Source organism: Cariama cristata, unplaced genomic scaffold (genome assembly GCF_000690535.1).
Source record: "Cariama cristata isolate BGI_N322 unplaced genomic scaffold, ASM69053v1 scaffold6397, whole genome shotgun sequence".
Lineage (NCBI taxonomy): Eukaryota > Metazoa > Chordata > Aves > Cariamiformes > Cariamidae > Cariama > Cariama cristata.
This window is the reverse complement of record NW_009624836.1, coordinates 133,527-151,908: the sequence shown is the minus strand read 5'-3', so window position 1 is coordinate 151,908 and position 18,382 is coordinate 133,527. Positions and strand designations below refer to the sequence as shown.

The 18,382-nt window shown below is 44.0% G+C and overlaps 2 protein-coding genes across 2 annotated transcripts in view; one reads left to right on the top strand and one right to left on the bottom strand.

Moving 5' to 3' along the window:
• The first annotated feature begins 642 nt into the window (after positions 1-642).
• NAT10 (N-acetyltransferase 10 (GCN5-related)) lies at positions 643-9,295 on the top strand. The gene is made up of 9 exons (XM_009703324.1): positions 643-687; positions 1,332-1,425; positions 1,519-1,629; positions 2,735-2,907; positions 3,297-3,416; positions 4,498-4,596; positions 5,010-5,083; positions 7,587-7,670; positions 8,836-9,295. The coding sequence occupies exons 2-9, from the start codon at positions 1,362-1,364 to the stop codon at positions 8,927-8,929; spliced, it is 819 nt and encodes a 272-aa protein (XP_009701626.1). The 5' UTR covers positions 643-687; positions 1,332-1,361; the 3' UTR covers positions 8,930-9,295.
• Positions 9,296-17,696: 8,401 nt separating this feature from the next.
• Positions 17,697-18,382, bottom strand: part of ABTB2 (ankyrin repeat and BTB (POZ) domain containing 2) — a 134,200-nt gene continuing 133,514 nt past the window's right edge. Inside the window, exon 17 of the mRNA XM_009703323.1 lies at positions 17,697-17,894. Coding sequence (XP_009701625.1) covers positions 17,697-17,894 — 198 coding nt within the window. The remainder of the gene's footprint in view (positions 17,895-18,382) is intronic.

Sequence of the window (18,382 nt, the reverse complement as noted above, 5' to 3'; positions counted from 1 at the left end):
CTTCTTTCTTTCATCTGGGATGCCATATGTCTGGTCTCAGCAGGTCTTTTATACTAGTCCTCCTTTTACTGAGCAAAAGGAATTGTAGGACCAGTTCACAACTCAAGATGCAAGAAGGAACAGGAAAGAGCTGGCAGCAGGATTTTGCTGATCTGTCTGGGATTCTCTCTGGTCCTCAGGTGACTATTTGAAACCTGGAAGTTGCCAGGAAAAATCAGCATTCATTGAAGAAGAGCAGAATCTCTGAAGTAAACTGTAAATCCTCAGCCCCTCCCTAGGGTATCCCTTAGGAGTCTGTGATATTATTGGTCAAAATCCGTCCGCCTGTTTTAAAAGGAGGCCCTGGAAGCATGGCAATACAATAACTCTTGCATCATGTCTGTCAGTCTTTGAAAGTTTGTTCATTTTTTGATATCACAATCATAGTTTTTCACTCCTCTAAGTTAGAACCTCAGTTTGACTGCTGTTACTACCTTCTGTCAGTGTTCATTTTCGTTAGCTGACGGGGTGTCTTACAGGCTTTCGCTTACTTTTCAACAGTTGTTCTTGTACAGTAGATAGATTGCATGTAACCACAACTATCGTAGACTCAACAGCTCTGTAATTCTCAGTGCGTTTTCTATTTTCACTTTCCCCAGGTTTTGGAAACGTGCTGGATTTGTGCCAGTTTATCTAAGGCAGACACCAGTAAGTAGCATTCTGTTTCTGAATGAAATCCAGCCCTATTGAAATCACTGGGCATCGTTCCATTAGCTTCTGTGAGATGTGATCTGGGCAGGAAAGTTTTCTGAGGCTGCATTTGGCATTTGTTTTATGTTCGTTTTTGTTCTTTGGGCCTATAGTTAACTAAAGGAGCAAGGTTTTAGGGTTGTGAATGTGGTCTTCGAAGTAGTTTGCACTTAAAAAATTAGAGCAAAGATGTTGGGGGTTACTAATATGGTTAATGGTAAAATATGTAGGTGGCCCTTGAACTGGCTGCTCTTGTTTTTCTAGGTGTTTACAGAAAAAATAGCACTAGCAGTTTTAGTACTTTTGGGGAGAGTAAGAATTTCGTTCCATGTCAGTGCGTTTTTCTTTTGTTTTTCTGACTCTTGAGCTGTACCTGGAATTTGCAATACTGGTGACTACTGGTTACCTCAAGAAGCCCAAGTCCTTCAACACTTGGATTTACCAAGTTCTAGAAGTTCACAGGTTTTACATTAGGTAGTGGCGATCAGTAGCAGTTGATATATGCGTCGTCGTTGTTGGTTTAGAAGACCTTTGCCTTCTTCAGTTGAGCACAGAGTGCCAAAGGTTCATGGGGCTGATGGGAGATACATCTTATTTATTAGAATGACCTGACTGGTGAGCATTCGTGCATCATGCTGAAGATGCTGAATGAAGAGGAGACTGAACAGGAGCCTTGGCTTACTGCCTTCTGGAAAGGTAACTTTGATTTTGCTGATGCTAGAAGAATCTTCTGGGATGTTTATTCTAGAGATCTACAGGAGTCGTTTATTTTATCATCTTGTCCTATAGATTTTAGGAGGCGGTTCCTTTCTCTGCTTTCCTACCAGTTCAGCACATTCTCTCCCTCGTTGGCATTGAATATTCTACAGAACAAAAATATCAAACACCAGCCACAACCACGTGAGTATCCACAACGTTTCACTCACAGTGTTCACTTAGATTGCAGTTTAAAGTCCACGTATATGTTTATTAGAGTTCTCAAATACATGCATTATATGATGTCTTGTGAAGTGCCATGAATTGCTCACGACCAGTTACTGTATTTTGTTCCTATTATCCAGAAAAATGCTTGTATTTCTAAGTAAAAGCTAAGGGACATTTTCTGCCACTGAAAACAAGTAGTGGTGGGTTTTTGGTGTTTGGGTTTTGTGTTGTTTTTTTTTTTTTCCACTGCTTTTTTTTGGTCGAAGCTTTAAGTAACCTAAAATTAGAGGGCTCCTGACTGTAACAGCTAAATGCATGACAAAACATGGATGGATACTGACACCTGCCAAATCCAGTACATAATTAAAAGGGAAGCCTTGCATAGCAAGGGTCAGTAGGCAAAGCAGCTTGCTTAGGACCTTAGGAAGAACGTTGTCATCAGAAATTTGGAAATTGGAACAAGATGTCTTTCTAAGAGAGAGGCTTTAGTTCAGCTGAATGTTATTGGGCTCAATCCAGCACTTGCTGGGGGAAACACACAGGCAGTATAAAAAAAGGGGCCAGACAAGACAGTTGTTAACAGTCACTTCTGGCTTAAAAGCAAATTGCTGTTTTCTCAATATGCCTAACAGAGGGGAGTCCTCTTGAGAGAACTGGGTAACCTTGTGGGTTTTTGGTATCTGACTTGGTGAAAGCATATTGGTTGCTGTTACAAGGGAACAAAGCTCTTTAACTGCAAAACAAGTGTAAGATAGTTAAAGACTGGGCAAACTGTGTTTTTCAGCCCTCGCTGTTTTCAGTCTCTCTGGCATCTTTAAGTTGATATGCTGGTCTGTTTTGACAGTTGCAGTGTTTTTCATATGGGCGTACGTCCGTCTGAAAAGACTTTGAATAACCAAGCCCATCTGAATAGCAGTGTTGTACCTAGTGTGTCGAATTCTGAAGTGTCTTGGGAAGTGAACCTGTGGCGTAGCAGGTGGCCTTCACTCAATGATATGAAAAGGAACATGTTAAATACTGAGATCCTGGATAGCTATGAAGAACAGTCTTGACATTGTTATCTTTTTATTGTACCCATCAGCCATCAGTCGTGCTGAATTAGAATTGGTTTTCATCCCCTATGACCTGAAGAGATTAGAGATGTACTCTCGCAACATGGTGGACTATCATCTCATCATGGATATGGTACCTATCATTGCCAGGATGTTTTTTCTCAACCAGTTGGGTGATATCTCTCTCTCCGCTGCACAGTCGGTACGTATCACTGTGAGAACAAGCCATGCTTCACCTCTCTTTGTATATATATTTGGAATAGTTTCCTGTTTCTTGTCATCTTTGAAAAAAGACTTTGCTTCAGGTAATTGCTTCTTTTGTAGTCCTCTTTGTGATTTCTCCTGACTGTAGTGTTCTTCCACCTTTAGCTGTGCTTCAGGAGAAAGGTATTTGTCTGTACTAAGTATGGTATGGCCCCTGCCATCTACAGAATAATTTAGGGGTGTTCCACTGCGTCTGAGCCAAGCAGAGGAGCCTTGTATTACTTGAGTAGAGCAAGGACTTGGTAAAATGTAGGGAGCGTAGAGGCTAATAAATATTTGTATTTGCTCTAAAATCTTCTATAACTGAAATACATGTTGTTTCCTCAGGCCCTTTTCCTAGGTATTGGTCTACAGCATAAATCTCTGGACCAACTGGAAAAGGAGGTGGAACTGCCCAGCAGTCAGTTGATGGGCCTCTTCAACCGAATCATCCGCAAAGTAGTCCAGGTAATAGCATCGTGATGAGCTTTGACTTAGTTGTATTGCACCACAGTATAATTCCAATACTTAGCCTGGCACTAATAGAAAGCTGAATCAGAGCTGTGTATCTTTAACGTGTCCTCAATAATTGACGGTAAACTTCTTTGTAAGATAGGAAAATCCCAGTGGAAAAAGGAGGTATTTATGGCATTGATTTATGTAGTGTTTTCCCAAATAATAGTACTTGTCTTATCGTTCTAAGTGTTGAAATGTCCTGACCAAAATGCTGAGCATACAACCCATGTTGCCGGCTCGGCCTGAGTCATTTGCTTATGATTGTTCACTGCATTGGAGAGATCTCAACTTTTCTTGGAAAAAAAACCTTTTCCAATGTCGTTTAGAGGTAGACTTGAAGTCCAGTGGGATGGAGAGATCTCAACTTTTCTTGGAAAAAAAAAACTTTTCCAATGTCATTTAGAGGTAGACTTGAAGTCCAGTGTGATATTTGGAAAGTTTTGGATCTGGTTTTCTTTCTCTGTAATGTCTGTGATAAAGTGAGTAACGTGATGAGTTATCAAATGGTGAGACGGACACGATACTGGCCAACTGCTTGCAATTGCTTCCTGAGTCTGGGGCCTCTAGTGCTCAAGGTTCGGGGTACAGTAGCAAAGCTTCTGCAGTCTGGCATAGGTTGTTCATTGGAGAGGTGATTTGCTCACCATAACACCCTTATAGTTATCGTGAAGAAAACATACAAAAAAAAAAAATGAAGCTTTTAGTTACAACTGTTAGTCAAATGATGCTGTATTAATAAAGTATGTTGTAAACTATGAGTTCCTTACAGCTATGTGAGTGACATTGAGTGCTGACTGATTTTAGTTTTATACTTTTTATAAAATCTGTATATAATTCTGCATTCAGGAGGCAGCCTTGAGCTTTTTATTTCAGTATGATGAAATGCATGCATTGGAAATAAACAACTGCCTGATAATATTTGCGAGGTTAGAAGAGTTTCATGGGGACAGACAGCATTTCTTACTTATTTTAAAGCAATAACCTAGAAGAAACATCAGCAAGTCTTACATGTGTTGGCTTACTTCATTTTCAGTTGTTCAACACAGTCCAGGAAAAAGCTGTGGAGGAGCAGATGGTGGCAACAAAGGATATTGTAATGGAGCCAACACTGAAATCTTTAAATGACGATTTGGTAATTATGAACTTTCTTCTTGATACATATGTAAACACTTCATGGAGTTCCCTTGAGTGTAGAAGCCTTGTAATCTCAATTTTCTTGGATGGAAAGAATTCCACATTTAGTCTGGCACTTTATGGTAATTTAAAGTTGACAGCATTGTGTTAAATGCTTGTAGTCATGCTTTGTTATTCTGCAGTAGAGATTTTTTGCGGAACCTACTAAAGTGTTCTTGGAGTTATATATTACAAGTATTTGTATACAAATAACATAAAAATGCAATTACATAGGAGAGAAGCTTTTCAGGATCATCTGGTATTTGTTTTAGGGGATGTACATTTCTTTCAGTGGCAAAGGTGTTTTCCTTCCATTACGTGGTCACTGTTGCACTTAGAACTTAATGCATCTGTTGTGTTGTCGTGTTGTAGGAAGAAGCTGCAAAGGAATTCCAAGAAAAACACAAGCAAGAAGTGGGGAAGCTGAAGGAGATGGACCTTACACAGTAAGAATTCATCTGCATGAGTCTCAAATCCAGTTTTTCCCCGATACCTTTGAATGCCAGGTCACTAGCGCATCTTGCCGAGACTTGTGCACGTGGCCGTAGTTGCAGTATCACAATCTCAAACCATCAATAAATGAGAAATAGCAGTGGGTATTTTCAACTGTGGCCAGGTAGGATAAGCATATGCTGCTATGCTAATGAAAACTTTGGATATTGTGTGCCTGACAGCCAGTAACTTAGTCTTCATCAGCTCTGTTAGCAGCCGCTTTGTTTCACACTCAAAACGTTCTTTCCAGTATGAATTAAATTCAGTAACAACCTCTCTTCAAGGCCATTCACCTGTTTACCTCAGTACGTGAATTCATTGCTTGAGAAGTACGTCGTACTCCCAGGCATGAACTTACTGACTTCCTTTTTTCTGCTGATATTTTGAACAGAAAGCAAAAGGTTGTGAGTTCGGAGATCCCAGGTGATCAGCAGTGAGATCTGTCTGTGGAACTGTGAACTGAATTGTTAGAGTTGGGGCAGGCTCGTCATTACAGTTCTGCAAACAGAAAATGTACTGCAAACAGGAATGCTGGATCAATCCTCAGTTCTGTCCCAGTGCCTCTGGCATGAGCTGGAGCACATTCTTCTTTTACCTCTGTTCTCTTTTGTCACTTAAATGGTAAATTATCCATGGCAGTAGCTCTTACTATGTATCTATGTGTTAGTCTTCATCCTGGCTGTGTACAGTATGTATATTATACATATATAAGTTATATAGTTCTACAGTATGAAGTAATAAAGCAAACTGCCTGGCTGTGGACTGTTTCTAATTTTACAGTTTCCCGTGCTTCTACAAATAGTCGTTAGTTTTCTTAAACCAGGGTACACAGGTCCTGTTGTCTGCTGTCCAGCTTAGTTGGATGTGCAACTCAATGAAAGTAGTACCAGGCTAATTTTAATATTTTCTTCTTTAACAAAAAAAATAACAATAAAAAACCCAAACCAACAGAAAAAGAACAACGAACCAGAGCTTCTTTTACTAACTACAGTGTGCATGTTTGCGTTTTAACTGCTGTAGAGCTGGACAATTTGTAGGATACTGAGTTGCTGAACCAGCAATTTACTTGAAGTGTCAGCAGATGTCTCTTTTTCTGGACCAACAGGAGTTACACATGCCACTGAGCTCTCCCTTCTCTCTCTGCTCCTCCCACTTTTTGTCTTATAAATCCTGTTTGCTATACTGACATCCCAGAAAAGTTGTCTGGTTTGGCTCTAGATTAATCTCAGTTAAATCTGAGGAAAGGAATAAAAGCTTCTTTAAATCTTTGGTTGTCTTATTTGAAGAAAGGACAAAAATGGATGTGATTTGAAGTGACTTGCAAGTCAGTCACATTATGAAAACAATATAACCAGCGTTTTTTAAAATTTTAATTCTGTTTTTTAGCGTTGATTGTGTTACCTATCTGTGTGTCGTTTTGGACCATGTTCCCTTTTTTTTCCATGCAGAAATAGATTTCTGTTCTCCTCCATGAGGAGAAAGAGACAGAAAAATCTGTTTTGAACACTTTTCAATACAGGTTATAGAAAACTAATAGAAGAGACAGAGCTGTTTGATTTGAAAAGGCTTTGTCCGGTATTGTTCAGCCTTGTATGAACAAAGGCTAGACTATTCTAAATCTCTAAGTACTTGAGATGAAGAGCAACCACTCAATTTTGCTACATGACTGCTTTGCCTAGTTGAATTTGTACCTAATTTCCAGGGTACTTAAACACCCAGACAAGGGCACAGAACATGAGCTTATTTGAATAGCAATTGTTGTCTTAATTTGTCTTTTTCGAAAGAAAGCTGTAGGTCTTCAGTTTTTCCTGGATTGACGCAGAAAAACTGTAGCATTCAAGCTTACTGCTGGTCTAAGAGCAGCTGCTAATTTAGCTAACTTTCCATTATAAGCCATTGCTTTTTGCATCCTCTTCCTTTACCACCACAACCATCCTTCTCTTTTTTGGAGAGGGGGAAAAAGACCTGATGGTGGTTGTCAGGCTTAAAGCTGTAGTGATTGAAGGTCTATCTTTTAGGAAATCTAGTGGGCAAAGTAGAAGTGTACACCACTGCTATGGGAAGTCCAACCTTTGTGGCCTTATTTTTTCTGTTCATAGCAGATGTACTCTATTTGGCACTGTGCTTTTCTGATGAGAGGCTTTCCTAGAACAGTTTTGTGGTGCTTACAATAGGGGCTCCTGAGAGACCTTCATTCGACACTGACCAGCTTTGGACGGGGACAATCGTTGGTTGCTGTTGACCTAGTTTGGACTTAGTCTGCTGCCAGTCATGACAAGCTATTGTATCCCTTTGCCAGTCTAGTTTTGTATGTATTTCCAAATACTGATTTGGATGGGTGCTGACGCCGTGGCTTCGTTTGTAGAGTAGTGGGTGCCTGCCAATATAATCACCTTATTTCTTTTTATTTTCTGCTAGTAATTTTACTTGGATTTTCCTTTACCTTTTTCACTCTAGATACATTATCCGGGGTGATGATGAAGAATGGAATGAGGTGCTGAGCAAAGCAGGACAGAATGCTTCCGTCGTCAGTTTGAAAAGGTTAAGGAAGTCGAAATACTCCCCAGAGGTCTCTCTGGTCTTTCCTGCTGGCTTTATTATAACATTTTTCAAAAGAGTGAAGCTGAAGAGTTAAATGCAGATAAAATGAACTTGGAGTCCTTGATAGGTTCTCAGTTTTCCTGGAGAAATGATGCTGTGAGCACCTGAGAGCTCTACTGGGTACTCAGTGGTTCCTCTAATGGCGAGACTGCTGCTGTCCATTCCGTGTTGGTCTAGAGTATAGTTCTGTCTTCACGTGACTTCGTTGCTTATTGTAACTTTTTTCTGTTGACATGGTTAAGTCTTGATCTTGATCATGCGCAGAAGTTGGTGCTATTTCTCCCTTGGGTCACTTTTAAAGAAAGAACTCTTTCCACATGACTCTCCCATTTACTTTGGGAGCTAGCACTGGGTGGGAGCCTATGATAATCCCATTGGAGGAAATGCAGATTCAGGGAAGAAGAATTCTTTCAAATATGAGCTTAAGCCTGCAAAAGATTGAGTCTGCGTTTCTGCCATTCCTTCCTTTTCATCCGTCTTCTTTCTTCTGCCTTGCCCAGCATGGAGCCTTTCCTCATCTTTTCTGTGGGGATTTATAGTTGAGACTTGCCTGCTTGCTTATTTCCCATTCCTGGGGTGTCTGACAGCTGAAGTAATTTGGTGATCTCTATCCCACCCTTTGTATAGTCATGGGGTTTTTTTCATGAATGCTGGAAGCTGTGAGTTTCCAGAAACCTTACAGGAATGAGACAGTCTTGTCAGTGCTTATAAAGATCGGAGCTCTGTCGTGTTTACTCTAGTCAGAATCTAGTGCAGGAACAGAATGGTATACTTAAAACTGTCGGTGGTAATATTTTTCTACATGCACGGTATGAATTGCCTTTAGGACACATAACTTAAAGTCTTGAAAAGCAATGACAAGAGCTAAAAATCAAGATCTCACAGGATTCAGACTGGGTTGGAGAATCTGAAGACACTAAAGAATCTAGGTCATACTCTTGTTCGTGCTTTCTCTAGCACCAGTTTAAATGACCCAAGAAATTGGAAGTACTTTCTCCCAACCTCATTTCTATGTAGACCCTCGCCCCTCTTTTACAACAAAAATTTCCCAGCTGGATGGGAATCTAGTGTATTTTTAACAGATATTTGTGTTCCTGTTTCCCAGTGAGAAGAAGAGAAAATTAGAAACAGCAAGAGGACTCAAGCAACAGAAGAAATTTAAGAAGACTAAAGATATAAAGCAGAAGTGGAAGAAATGACTTTAAAGCCAATCAGTGAACTTGAATTAACAAGTGACGGGTCTGTACTTAAGAAGTACTATTCTCCTTTAAATCAAAAGACTTTTTTTGGGGGGTGAGAACTGGAGGGAAGGAAAAGCCTTAGAAGCATTTTTAAAGTGTTTGTATTACGGGAAGTACAGTGACACTGCCAGGAGACAGTCTATGAAGATTTTTTTATGAAGTGTGACTGCAGGGCTTGAGCGAGGCACTGTGCAACACACTGGGATATTATGAGGGTGCTTTAGCAGCTACAGAGTTTCCATTCAAAGAGGGCGGATCAATCTGTAAACTTTCCCACGTCTTAATGGTTGGTGTCTTTATTAAAAAAAGAGTTTGGACAACAAAAGATAGAAATGTGTTAGGCTTTGGTATGTGACTCTACCTTTTGGCATTGCAGCACATCTTGATATATGCAGCTACTGGTTCAGTAGTACTGCCGCTCCTTTGTAGCTTGAGGGAGTTTTCGGTGTGAACAGCAACTGACTTTTTATTTGGGGCTGGCTATTCAGTAAGGGCTAACCGTGTTGTCAATTCAGACTCGTGCTTTGGTCCTTGCTCACAGGAGTTCAGGATATACAATGGACACTTCAATTTTGGAAGGTAGTCTATAGTTCCTGCTTACTGTGCTTCTCGAGCAGCTGCAATAAAGGCTGCTCTTTTGCATTCACACTTGCGTACAAGGTCTCAGCATTCCCATAGCTCCGTCATTTGCATTTCCTAGTTCTCAAGCAGGGTGGCGTGATTAGCAGGTGCTGGGGAAGCTGCTTTGGCCACTCTGTCTCCCTGCTGTCTGCTGACCTAGAGCTGCTGCTTGGCTTTGGTGGAAAGTTTTGTGTTAAGGTTACCAGGAAGTGGGCACTATCATCTGCCACCTGGTCTTAGTGATCTTCTCTTTGAGCTCGGGGCCAGCCGAGCAGGCAAGCCACTGAACTCCCCAGCTCTGCTACTCGGTGGTCTCTGCTTGGCAATAAATATGTACCAGCCTGGAGCTGGGACGTTGTGTGACTGCAGTACTTTAGGTCTGCTGCCTGTCAGACTCCAGAGGCTTTAAAACCAGGGCAAACCTTTGACATAAAATGTCCCTGTCCCAAACTTGAGTATCCTGGTGCATTGTCTTGATGTTCTGGCTTCATGCCCTAGAGATGCTTCCCTACAGTTCATACACAGCTGCATTGTATTTACTTGTAGATCTCACAGCTCTTTTTTCCAGCAAGTCCTTGAAGAAAGACTTTCTTCCTAGGTAAAGGCAGTATTTCATCTCTAGGAGGCTGTTTTGTTGAGCATCTGTATGAAGCGTGGACCTTGTGCAGCAGAGCCTGCGTATACCTTTGCTTAGCAAGCCACTCTGTGAGAGTCGGTGGCAGTGGCACGTCCCCCTGCCTGGGGCAGCTGAGCCCTGAGAAGGGAGAGCTGCACCTGCAGCCCCTAAAGGCTCGGTGAGGGGTCCCTGGTCACCCCTGTGTCAAAGAGCAGCACAGGCACCCTGCAGGGAGGAGGTGGTGGCTGACTGCCCTGAACCAGCTCTAAAGAAGCTGTGAAAGGAGCAGACACAGAAGGCAAGAAGCGTGAGGCTCTTCACAGCTGCCCAGGAAGTCCTCAGAAGAAAAGGCGAGTGTGAATTCTCTCCGGTATTGCTGTTGCTATTGTTAAAAATAGGGTAGGTGGCAGCTCCGCTGGGAGAGAGGTGAAGAGCTACAACCCCTTGCTCTGGGGGACAAGGTCTGCTGGATGCGCTGCTGTCTGAACGTTGTCTGCGCCTGACTTGGTCCCGAGGGACAAAGAACCGCGTTGTCACGCGGGCGATGTTAGAGCAGGCTGGGGCAGGAGGGGCTGCAGGTAATGCTGGAGCCCTTTCGGGGGACGCTCTGCGGCCAGGTGAGCAGAGAGCAGTTCCGACGAACGGGAGGAGCGTGGCTGGACAGCTGGGCCCGCAGGGGCTCGGCAGCATCACAAACCCATTTCCCGTGGATACCTGCAGGACAGTGGTTTTCCGAGAAACCTCCTGAGTTGGTCACCTTTGTCTGAGGGATGGTTATTGTAGCGAAAGGTTTTTTTATGGATTGTCCCGAGCCACTCGCATCCTTTAGCCATTTGAGGAAGGGATGACAAAGATGTGCTTGAAGTGGTGGTCAGGTAAGGAACTGGTATCCAATGGTGACTGACTGAATGTCATTGGCTTGCCCACTTCACATGGCTCTGCTTGGCAAGATCTAGCTGTGGTTTAACAGGCTGCAAGTCAAAGCTTTGAACACTTTTAGAGTCCTTTTAAAGCGTCTTGAAACATTGGCTACTAAAGCAGCAGTAATTATTTTGGATTCTCTCACCTATGCAGATTGCTGGATTTGTTCAGCCAGGTGGTAATGTTTTACTGGCTCTGGGTCTTACTGTGTAATAGGTGACGGTATTGGAAAGCTTTTTTTTTTACTGCACATTACTTCTTGGGCTAAGAAAATGCTGATTGAACTTCCTTAAAATGTAGAAGTGGTGCAAATTGCAATGCATGTCTTGGGAGGGCTGTTAAACTCTAGTTCTACTAATAGGCTCAAAACTAAGGTTTAAGAGAAGTTTTATTATAGAACACCTATGTGCTCATAGGGCTCAGAAATTGGTTTGTGTTTTTTAAGGGCTAAGCTGAGGATGAAATGACCGAGAAGTTCAAAAAAAGTTCATATTTATGTGAAAACTACATCAAAGTTTCTGTTTATTTATAAGGCCATGCTAAGTAGCTATGAAATAGCGTATGAGTTTCTGTCCTCTGCTTCTGCTGGGACTGCGCCAAAGCTGTGACCTGCACGCGGCTGTGGTGAAGCTGTTGCTGTGTAAGCCTGCAGTCAGACGGAGGTTTCTGGTTGTTTCGGGAAATACGGTCTCTTGCTAGTAGGCAGCAGGCATAAAAACTTTGACGCCTGACTTACTGGCACTGTCTTGGGGAAAGTACGCTGGAAGCCGTCACGATGACGGGCGAGGTAGGAGCTGATCTATGAGAATGTCTGTAGTCTGGCAAGACTTCTTGTAAATTGTCTGTAAATCAAGGTGCAAGACAGTAGACAAAATTAAACTGGATTCTTCAAGCAGATTAGAATTTTACTATTTAGCGGAGATCTTTCTAGAGCTGCCTCCACTGCTTTCTGTAGGCTGTAGTAGTTCTTGCTCTGTTGTCTTGTCTGTGAACTGGGTGTACTGTAGTTGTTGTAGAAGATTTGGAGGATTTGAGCTGTGTGGGTGCCCTTCCATTTCCGAGTGGGAGCTGCGTTTAAGGAGAGCTTGGTGTTTCTACGGAAAACGTGTGTATTCAGTTGAACTGTTCTTTTGCAGGTTTTCCGTGTACATTTTATGATTCCTGGCAGCCTTTTGGATTCCTCTGCCTGTCTATTGCCCTTTGAACAGCAAAGTGGAAAAAAAGCCCTCAGATACTAAAATAAGTGAGAGATGTGGATTTTTATTTTTTTAACAAGTCTAGTCAAACCACATTTTCCTCTGTCTGTGCTTTCCATCAGTCAAGCTGGGTTAAAATTCCAGCTCGAGTAAGGGCTAGCTGAATGCAATCCAACAACAATGCAAAAATGCATCTTTCTGTCGCCAGAAGCGTGCTAAAAATGCCACACAACATAGGAGCTGAGACGAGGGCGAGTTCCATACCTCTGAATTTTAGGATTGGTTTGGTTTCGTTGGTTTTGAGCCTGTTTCCTCCCGACTAGAGCAGGTTTCTGGTCTTTCTGCACCCGGATCCCCTGCAGATGGGGCTGTGAATGCCTGAAGGAGCCTGGGGTACTGCTGATTGCAGCGCGTGCATTTAACGGCAGGCAAAGCCAGCTCAGCTGTCCGTGCCTCCTCCTTTCCTCGTCGGGGGACAGGTCTGTGCACAACGCAGTAACCACACACATCGGTGTCTCAGGCCCTGTTTTAAACCTACGAGCTCAGTTTATGGCCTTTTTCAGTGCTCCCCGGATCACTGATCCGTCACCTTGCTGCAGGTTCTCTCTCTCCTCCTCTCCTGTGCCCAAGCGAGCTTGTTTGCCTGCAGTGCTGGAGTACGGGGGCTAATTGGAGGGAAATGGGGAAGGCACGTATAGCTGAGCAGCTCTCTGCAGGTGGCGGGTCGCTGTGACCTAGTTGTCAGTGGAATCATCCTGCTTGCTTGGAGACCCGTGAGCTATTTTGACAGCTGGAGTGAGCTGACCTCTGCGACGTATCTGGGAGGAAGTAAAACCAGGGAGGCTGAGGATCTTCCCTGCTGCTGTGAGCTGGCTGTACTCCCAGGAGGGGTCTTGCCTCTCACAGCTGGGTGAGGGAGAAGTGAGCTGTCTGGAAAGCAAAGGTTGGTGTACTGGAGAAGGGCAAGGTGTAGAAGGGGCAAGAGGAAGTTATGTCTTTTCCATTTGGCTGTTGTGATATTCCCTTGGGAGTTTTTTTGCTTCCACAGCTGGATTTTTGTTGGACTATGTCACTGCTACGTCCCTACATAGTCTTGAATCACGAGCGTGTCTCTCAGTAAGGGCCCTAAAACTACGTGTACCTCGCGGCGTGCCTTTTCTAACGACTGCTTTCTGTCAGTGGGCGTGTGAAGGCTGAGGATGGAGCGCGGTGGCGAGGGACACAGGTCACCTTCTCCTGCCTGAGCTAAACCTGGAGACGGGAGCGTTGAGTGAAATCCTGTGCTCGGTCTAGCAAGCTGCCCGTCCAGTGAGTACGTATGTGAAGCAATGAGCTCTGACTGCCCTGTGCACAAGGGTAGTACTGTAGCCGAGCAGTTGTGAGCTGGCCTGCTCGTTTTCTAGTTACAAGCAGTAGGAATACGGACAGCTCTGGGGCTGCGTCTTGCTGCTTGCAAGGCCTTTTTCCCTGCTCTGCTGTGATTTTCATCATGTGACACAAACCTTTTATTCTGCCCCTCTTTTCCTTGAGCAAATAGTCCTGAGTGCCATATTCTGTTTTCTTTGCTGTGGATTAATGGCTCCCTTATCCTCAAAACCTGCCCTTTGGGGAGGCAAAGCTAGCTTTGGCGTCCTCTTCTCTGCCACTGGCAGTGGCGACAGCCGCTCGCTGCCCCTGTTCCTCGAGGGAGTCACCGCTCTCCTCTTTTTTCCCTCTTGACTCTCCTTGGCCGTCTCCGTGATGGCAGGTGGGGGAAGCAGTGTCTGGTTGCCTGGGCAGCATTTGGTGAGGGCAAAGGGCCAGTTGGTAGCGGTGCTCCATTAGCTGGCGCTTGCTTGCTGTGCAAAAAGCAAAAAGAGGTTGGTTTTTTTTTTTTTGCATTGAGCATGTTCAGGCAGATGTGTGAGCTCTATTTATTTCCTCTGCTCCTTGAAATTCTATAATCATGGCCAGCAAAGTTTTGTGCTTCTCCAACGCTGGGCAAGCTCTGCTGCGTTACTTTCTAGGACGCCCAAGGGCAGCGCTGTATAAAATAGAGGCGGTATGCAACCAGTTTTGTACGAAATGTCTATTATTTGATCTACTTGTTAAAAGCGCTCCAAAGGGAATCTTAGGTGTTTGTACTCCATGATTCTTTAGAACAAGTCAGTGTTTGTACTGGTGGGTTTCCAAGCATGCTGCTGCAATGGCACAACGCAAGAGAAAGCTCCCCACTCCCAGGTATCATTCCCAGCAGGCTTCTCTCGGATGATGTAAATCAAATGCTAAGAAATGCTTGTAATGGTAATTTATTATAGAACTGGATTTCAAGTCTTGCTACAGCAGAGAGATAGGCTGCACGGTTCCCTTTGTTTAGATGTGTGGTGGGAAATTCAAGGAAAGAAACAATTATGAGGAGCTTTTCAGCAGCCACGCACAGGTTCTGGCTGCATTAATGGTTTCCTCTGACGTGTGCTTAGCGCCCTGAGAACGTATGGGAGTCCTGTAGAGGTAGCGCCAAATTCCGAGTTAGAGCTCGGCCGCTGGCCCCAGCCTTGGTAGGGGCCCGCAAGATTGATGCGGTAAACTTAGGGGAGGGCAAAAAAACCCCACCCATAGTTGTGGGTCAAATTCTTGCTCTTAAACCTTTATACTTCTTACCTCACAGATAAATAAATGCCCTCGCTTCCTCTACCGCTGCACGCCTGGCCTGGCGTGGCTGTCAGCGTGTTCTTAAATGCTCTTTGCTCTGACGTGAATCCTGGTACTGCCCCAGCGAAGCACCAGACACGGTTCACCAGCCAGAGCCGCTTTAGCCTCTGGGGTTTGGAGGTGACTCGGAAAGGAAGGGTTACCTGCTCGTTCACGTTTATTTGTTAGCGTTTGGGAGGGAGGGAATCAGATGTTTAACTTCTGAGGACTGCTTGAACACCTCTGGGTTAATAGCTGCTGTAACCCTCACTGTCTCCTCTGCTGCAGAGAAGAATCCTAGAATTAGGCTTTTTCTTAGATGCTACCATCTGCTGCTTTTCGATGGAAAGCAGGTAAACTTACTTCAGCTAGGGAAAAAATGCAGGTTAAATGTACTTCTTCAAAAAATGTTTGAGCCTAGGAAGGGGAAATGAATGCCTCTTTATCCCTTGTTTTAAAGCATGAAATTAGGTGTATATGTACCAAAACAAATGCTAAAGATGCTAAAACTGCAACAGCCTTTCCCACAGAAGTGTCTTTAAATATGGTTTTTCTCGTTGTTAGAAGAGCAGAATAAATGACAGCAGCTGTGTATTTTAAAATTACGTTGTTAATAAAATCCTGGTACATTTACATAAATGACAACATTAATGTACAATTAACAAAGCATTGTAATATTACAGCAACGAAAGAGGACCTACATATTTATACAGATAGCTGGAGCAGCTACTTAAAAATACTTTCCAAGATAAAGCCTTTTGTGGTATTTTTTCAGGCAGACCAGTGATAATTTTGAAGCACCTGTATGGCTTTCTGCTAATAAATAGGGTTATTGAAGCTGGTGATCTTCAAAAGTGGATGTGTACCTAAAGCACAAATTGGAGCGTGCCCTGACCAACTTATCTGTCACCTTACTGAGCCTAGACTGAAAATTCTTATCCATGCATGCAGTTTGCCTCTCATGTAAATCCTTTAGGAATGAGGCGATGTCAGATTTTGATGGATTTGTTGGGAGATGCTGTAGTTGGTTCTCCTTCCCTTCATCCACCTAAACGATGTCTATGTTGTGCTTTGGAGCTTGGGCCCAGCTGAGCCGCCTTCTTCCAGTGTGTTTAATTACAATATTAATTGCTGAATTTCCCAGAAGCAGTAGTTCTCCACTGAAAACTTGGCTTCCTCTTCTCCTTCACCCACCTATAATGAACGAAAGCGTCTTAGCAAATGCTTTCGGTGGGGTCTAACAAAGATCAGTGAAGGTCTTTTCCTTAAAGCTATTGGTAAGAGCAAGGGCTGTGTTTTTACACAACTAACTGCCTTGCTACGGTTGGGATTATTTAAAATCAAAAAGCACACACAAAAACATTGCTGCAGACTCAAAACTGTAGATTGAACCGAACTGTCTCCTTTTAGTTCTCCTCAGCCAGCTAGAAGGCGGCCTAGAATGAGTCCTCGTGGACCAGAAACATCTGACTGCTGCGAACAAAGGAAAAATGTGAATCCTGGGCATTCAAGTGGAGGTGTCTTGTTTCAGGGCTGCCGCCTAAATGTCAGGCTGCAGCCTACCTCTCGGAACCAGTCGGGTGTGCACTGCGCCCAGTCCCCCCTGAGGTAGCGTGTCTGTGGAAACGTCGTTCCACGGATGAGGCTGTGGAAGCGGAGACCAAAGGTCAGAGCTTCTAATCCCCAGTAGCTCCAGAGAGAGAACAAACCATCAAGCTCTGTGTTCCTCAGGGTCTTAGGGAGACTTTTATTGCTATTTATGCTATTGGAGAGTTTTTCAGCATAGTGCTAGCTCCTACTACACCTGAGTCCTTTAGAAAGCATCTCTTGTGGTGTCAAGTCTCACAGATAATGCTCAGAAACAGGTTTTTAAGGTGAAAGTGATTGGGACTATCAAACCTTGACAGTGAAAGGGTAGACAGTTGTCTTTTCCCTGCCTCAAAAAGGATCCAGATTAACAACTAGCACAGTGAAACCGTATTGAAGAAAAAAAAAAAATATTTCTCCCCTCCCTGTCCCAGCTCGGTTCTTCATATTAGGTTTAAAGAGTGAGTAATGTCAGAGTTAGTATTAGTTTCTACTCAGCTTTGAACATCTACAAAATCTCTCTCTCTCAAGGTGCAAACGGTTTGGGGGAAAATTTATGTCAAGAGTCTCCTGACAACGTATAGCCACTGCTGTTTATTACTATAGTGAAGGAGTTTGTGTACACCAGCCTTTGTGTTCAGAGCAATGGCTCGTTGGGCGGGCAGTGGGCCATAGGATGGTTAGAAAACTCCTTTTATGCAGCCTTTTTACAGGTAAAACATCTATGTGTATGAACTAGGTGGCCATTACGGTGTGTAGACAGACACTTAAGACTACATATTAGGTGTTGGGTCTAAGTAAATTGCCTCACTCTATAGCCCTGCATATTTTGCTTGTTTAAACGGCAGCGTCAATCTTCTCTTCGGTTCAGGCTCTTCACTTGCATCCTCAGTTCTTGTTTGCGCTGTGACAGTGTTGCTGTGACAGTAGTAGCACAGAGAAGCCAGCTCCCCCTCCGTCAGCGGGACGAGGCGCAGCACCCTTGCCTTGGGGCTGTCTGTTGGAGGGGACTTTCAGCGAGATCCAGAGGGCAAACAGGAAAGCTGCAGCTTTGCCTGACGCCGCATCCCCGTGCAGTGTGAACCAGTGCTCCTGCCACTGCCTTCTTCCTGCCTCACACCCTGGAGGTGACGTACACGGAGTGCAGGCGGCCGGCCAGGGCTGTCTGCAAGTCCCGCAGCGGGTCCAGGCCTTGCACTTTGCTGTTCCTGCTGTAGATCAGCTGTTTGAATGAGTCCTGCTCTAGAAGAGAGCTCATGTGTTTGAGGAAGAAGCCTTCGCAAAAAGAGGCTAGTTCAGGTGCGTTGTGAATCTGCAGAAGAGAGGAAGAGCGATTAGCCTTTTCTGCATGTCACAGACCTCAAGGACGTGCCTCAGCTCCTTCTCATGTCTAACACTTTTCCCTTTAATGTTTTCCGAGACAGAAGGAGGACGGCAATAACAGTGGAAAAGCACTGAAGGTAGGACCAGTGATGGCTGACAATTTCTTTCGGTGCTTTTTGCAGGCACAGGTGTGAGCAGGGAGGCATTCAAGCTCTTAATTCCTTCCCCCGATGGCCTGTTGTTGGCAGAGCCACTGGCCTGTGCTCCAGTCTCTTCCTCTTAAAGGAGCCGAGCAGCTGGCTGAGGAAGCGGCCAAGATACCTGTTCAGCTGTGCAAGCCGGGAGTTCGTGTGCCGCAACATAAAACGCTGCGCTGCCAGATGGCACGCACAGCTCGTGGCAATAAGAATGTGGTTCGTAGGGTGTGAGCCTATCTCCTCAAAAAAGGAGCTCGATACAGGAAAATGGGGATGTTAC

What these genes read in the sequence shown, in the direction of transcription:
- NAT10 (XM_009703324.1), top strand. Translation starts at nt 1,362, where the DNA reads ATGCTGAAGATGCTGAATGAAGAGGAGACTGAACAGGAGCCTTGGCTT. An exon ending in CAAACACCAGCCACAACCAC is followed by an intron (nt 1,630 to 2,734) that starts GTGAGTATCCAC and finishes TGTACCCATCAG; the next exon opens with CCATCAGTCGTGCTGAATTA. An exon ending in AAGGAGATGGACCTTACACA is followed by an intron (nt 5,084 to 7,586) that starts GTAAGAATTCAT and finishes TTTTCACTCTAG; the next exon opens with ATACATTATCCGGGGTGATG.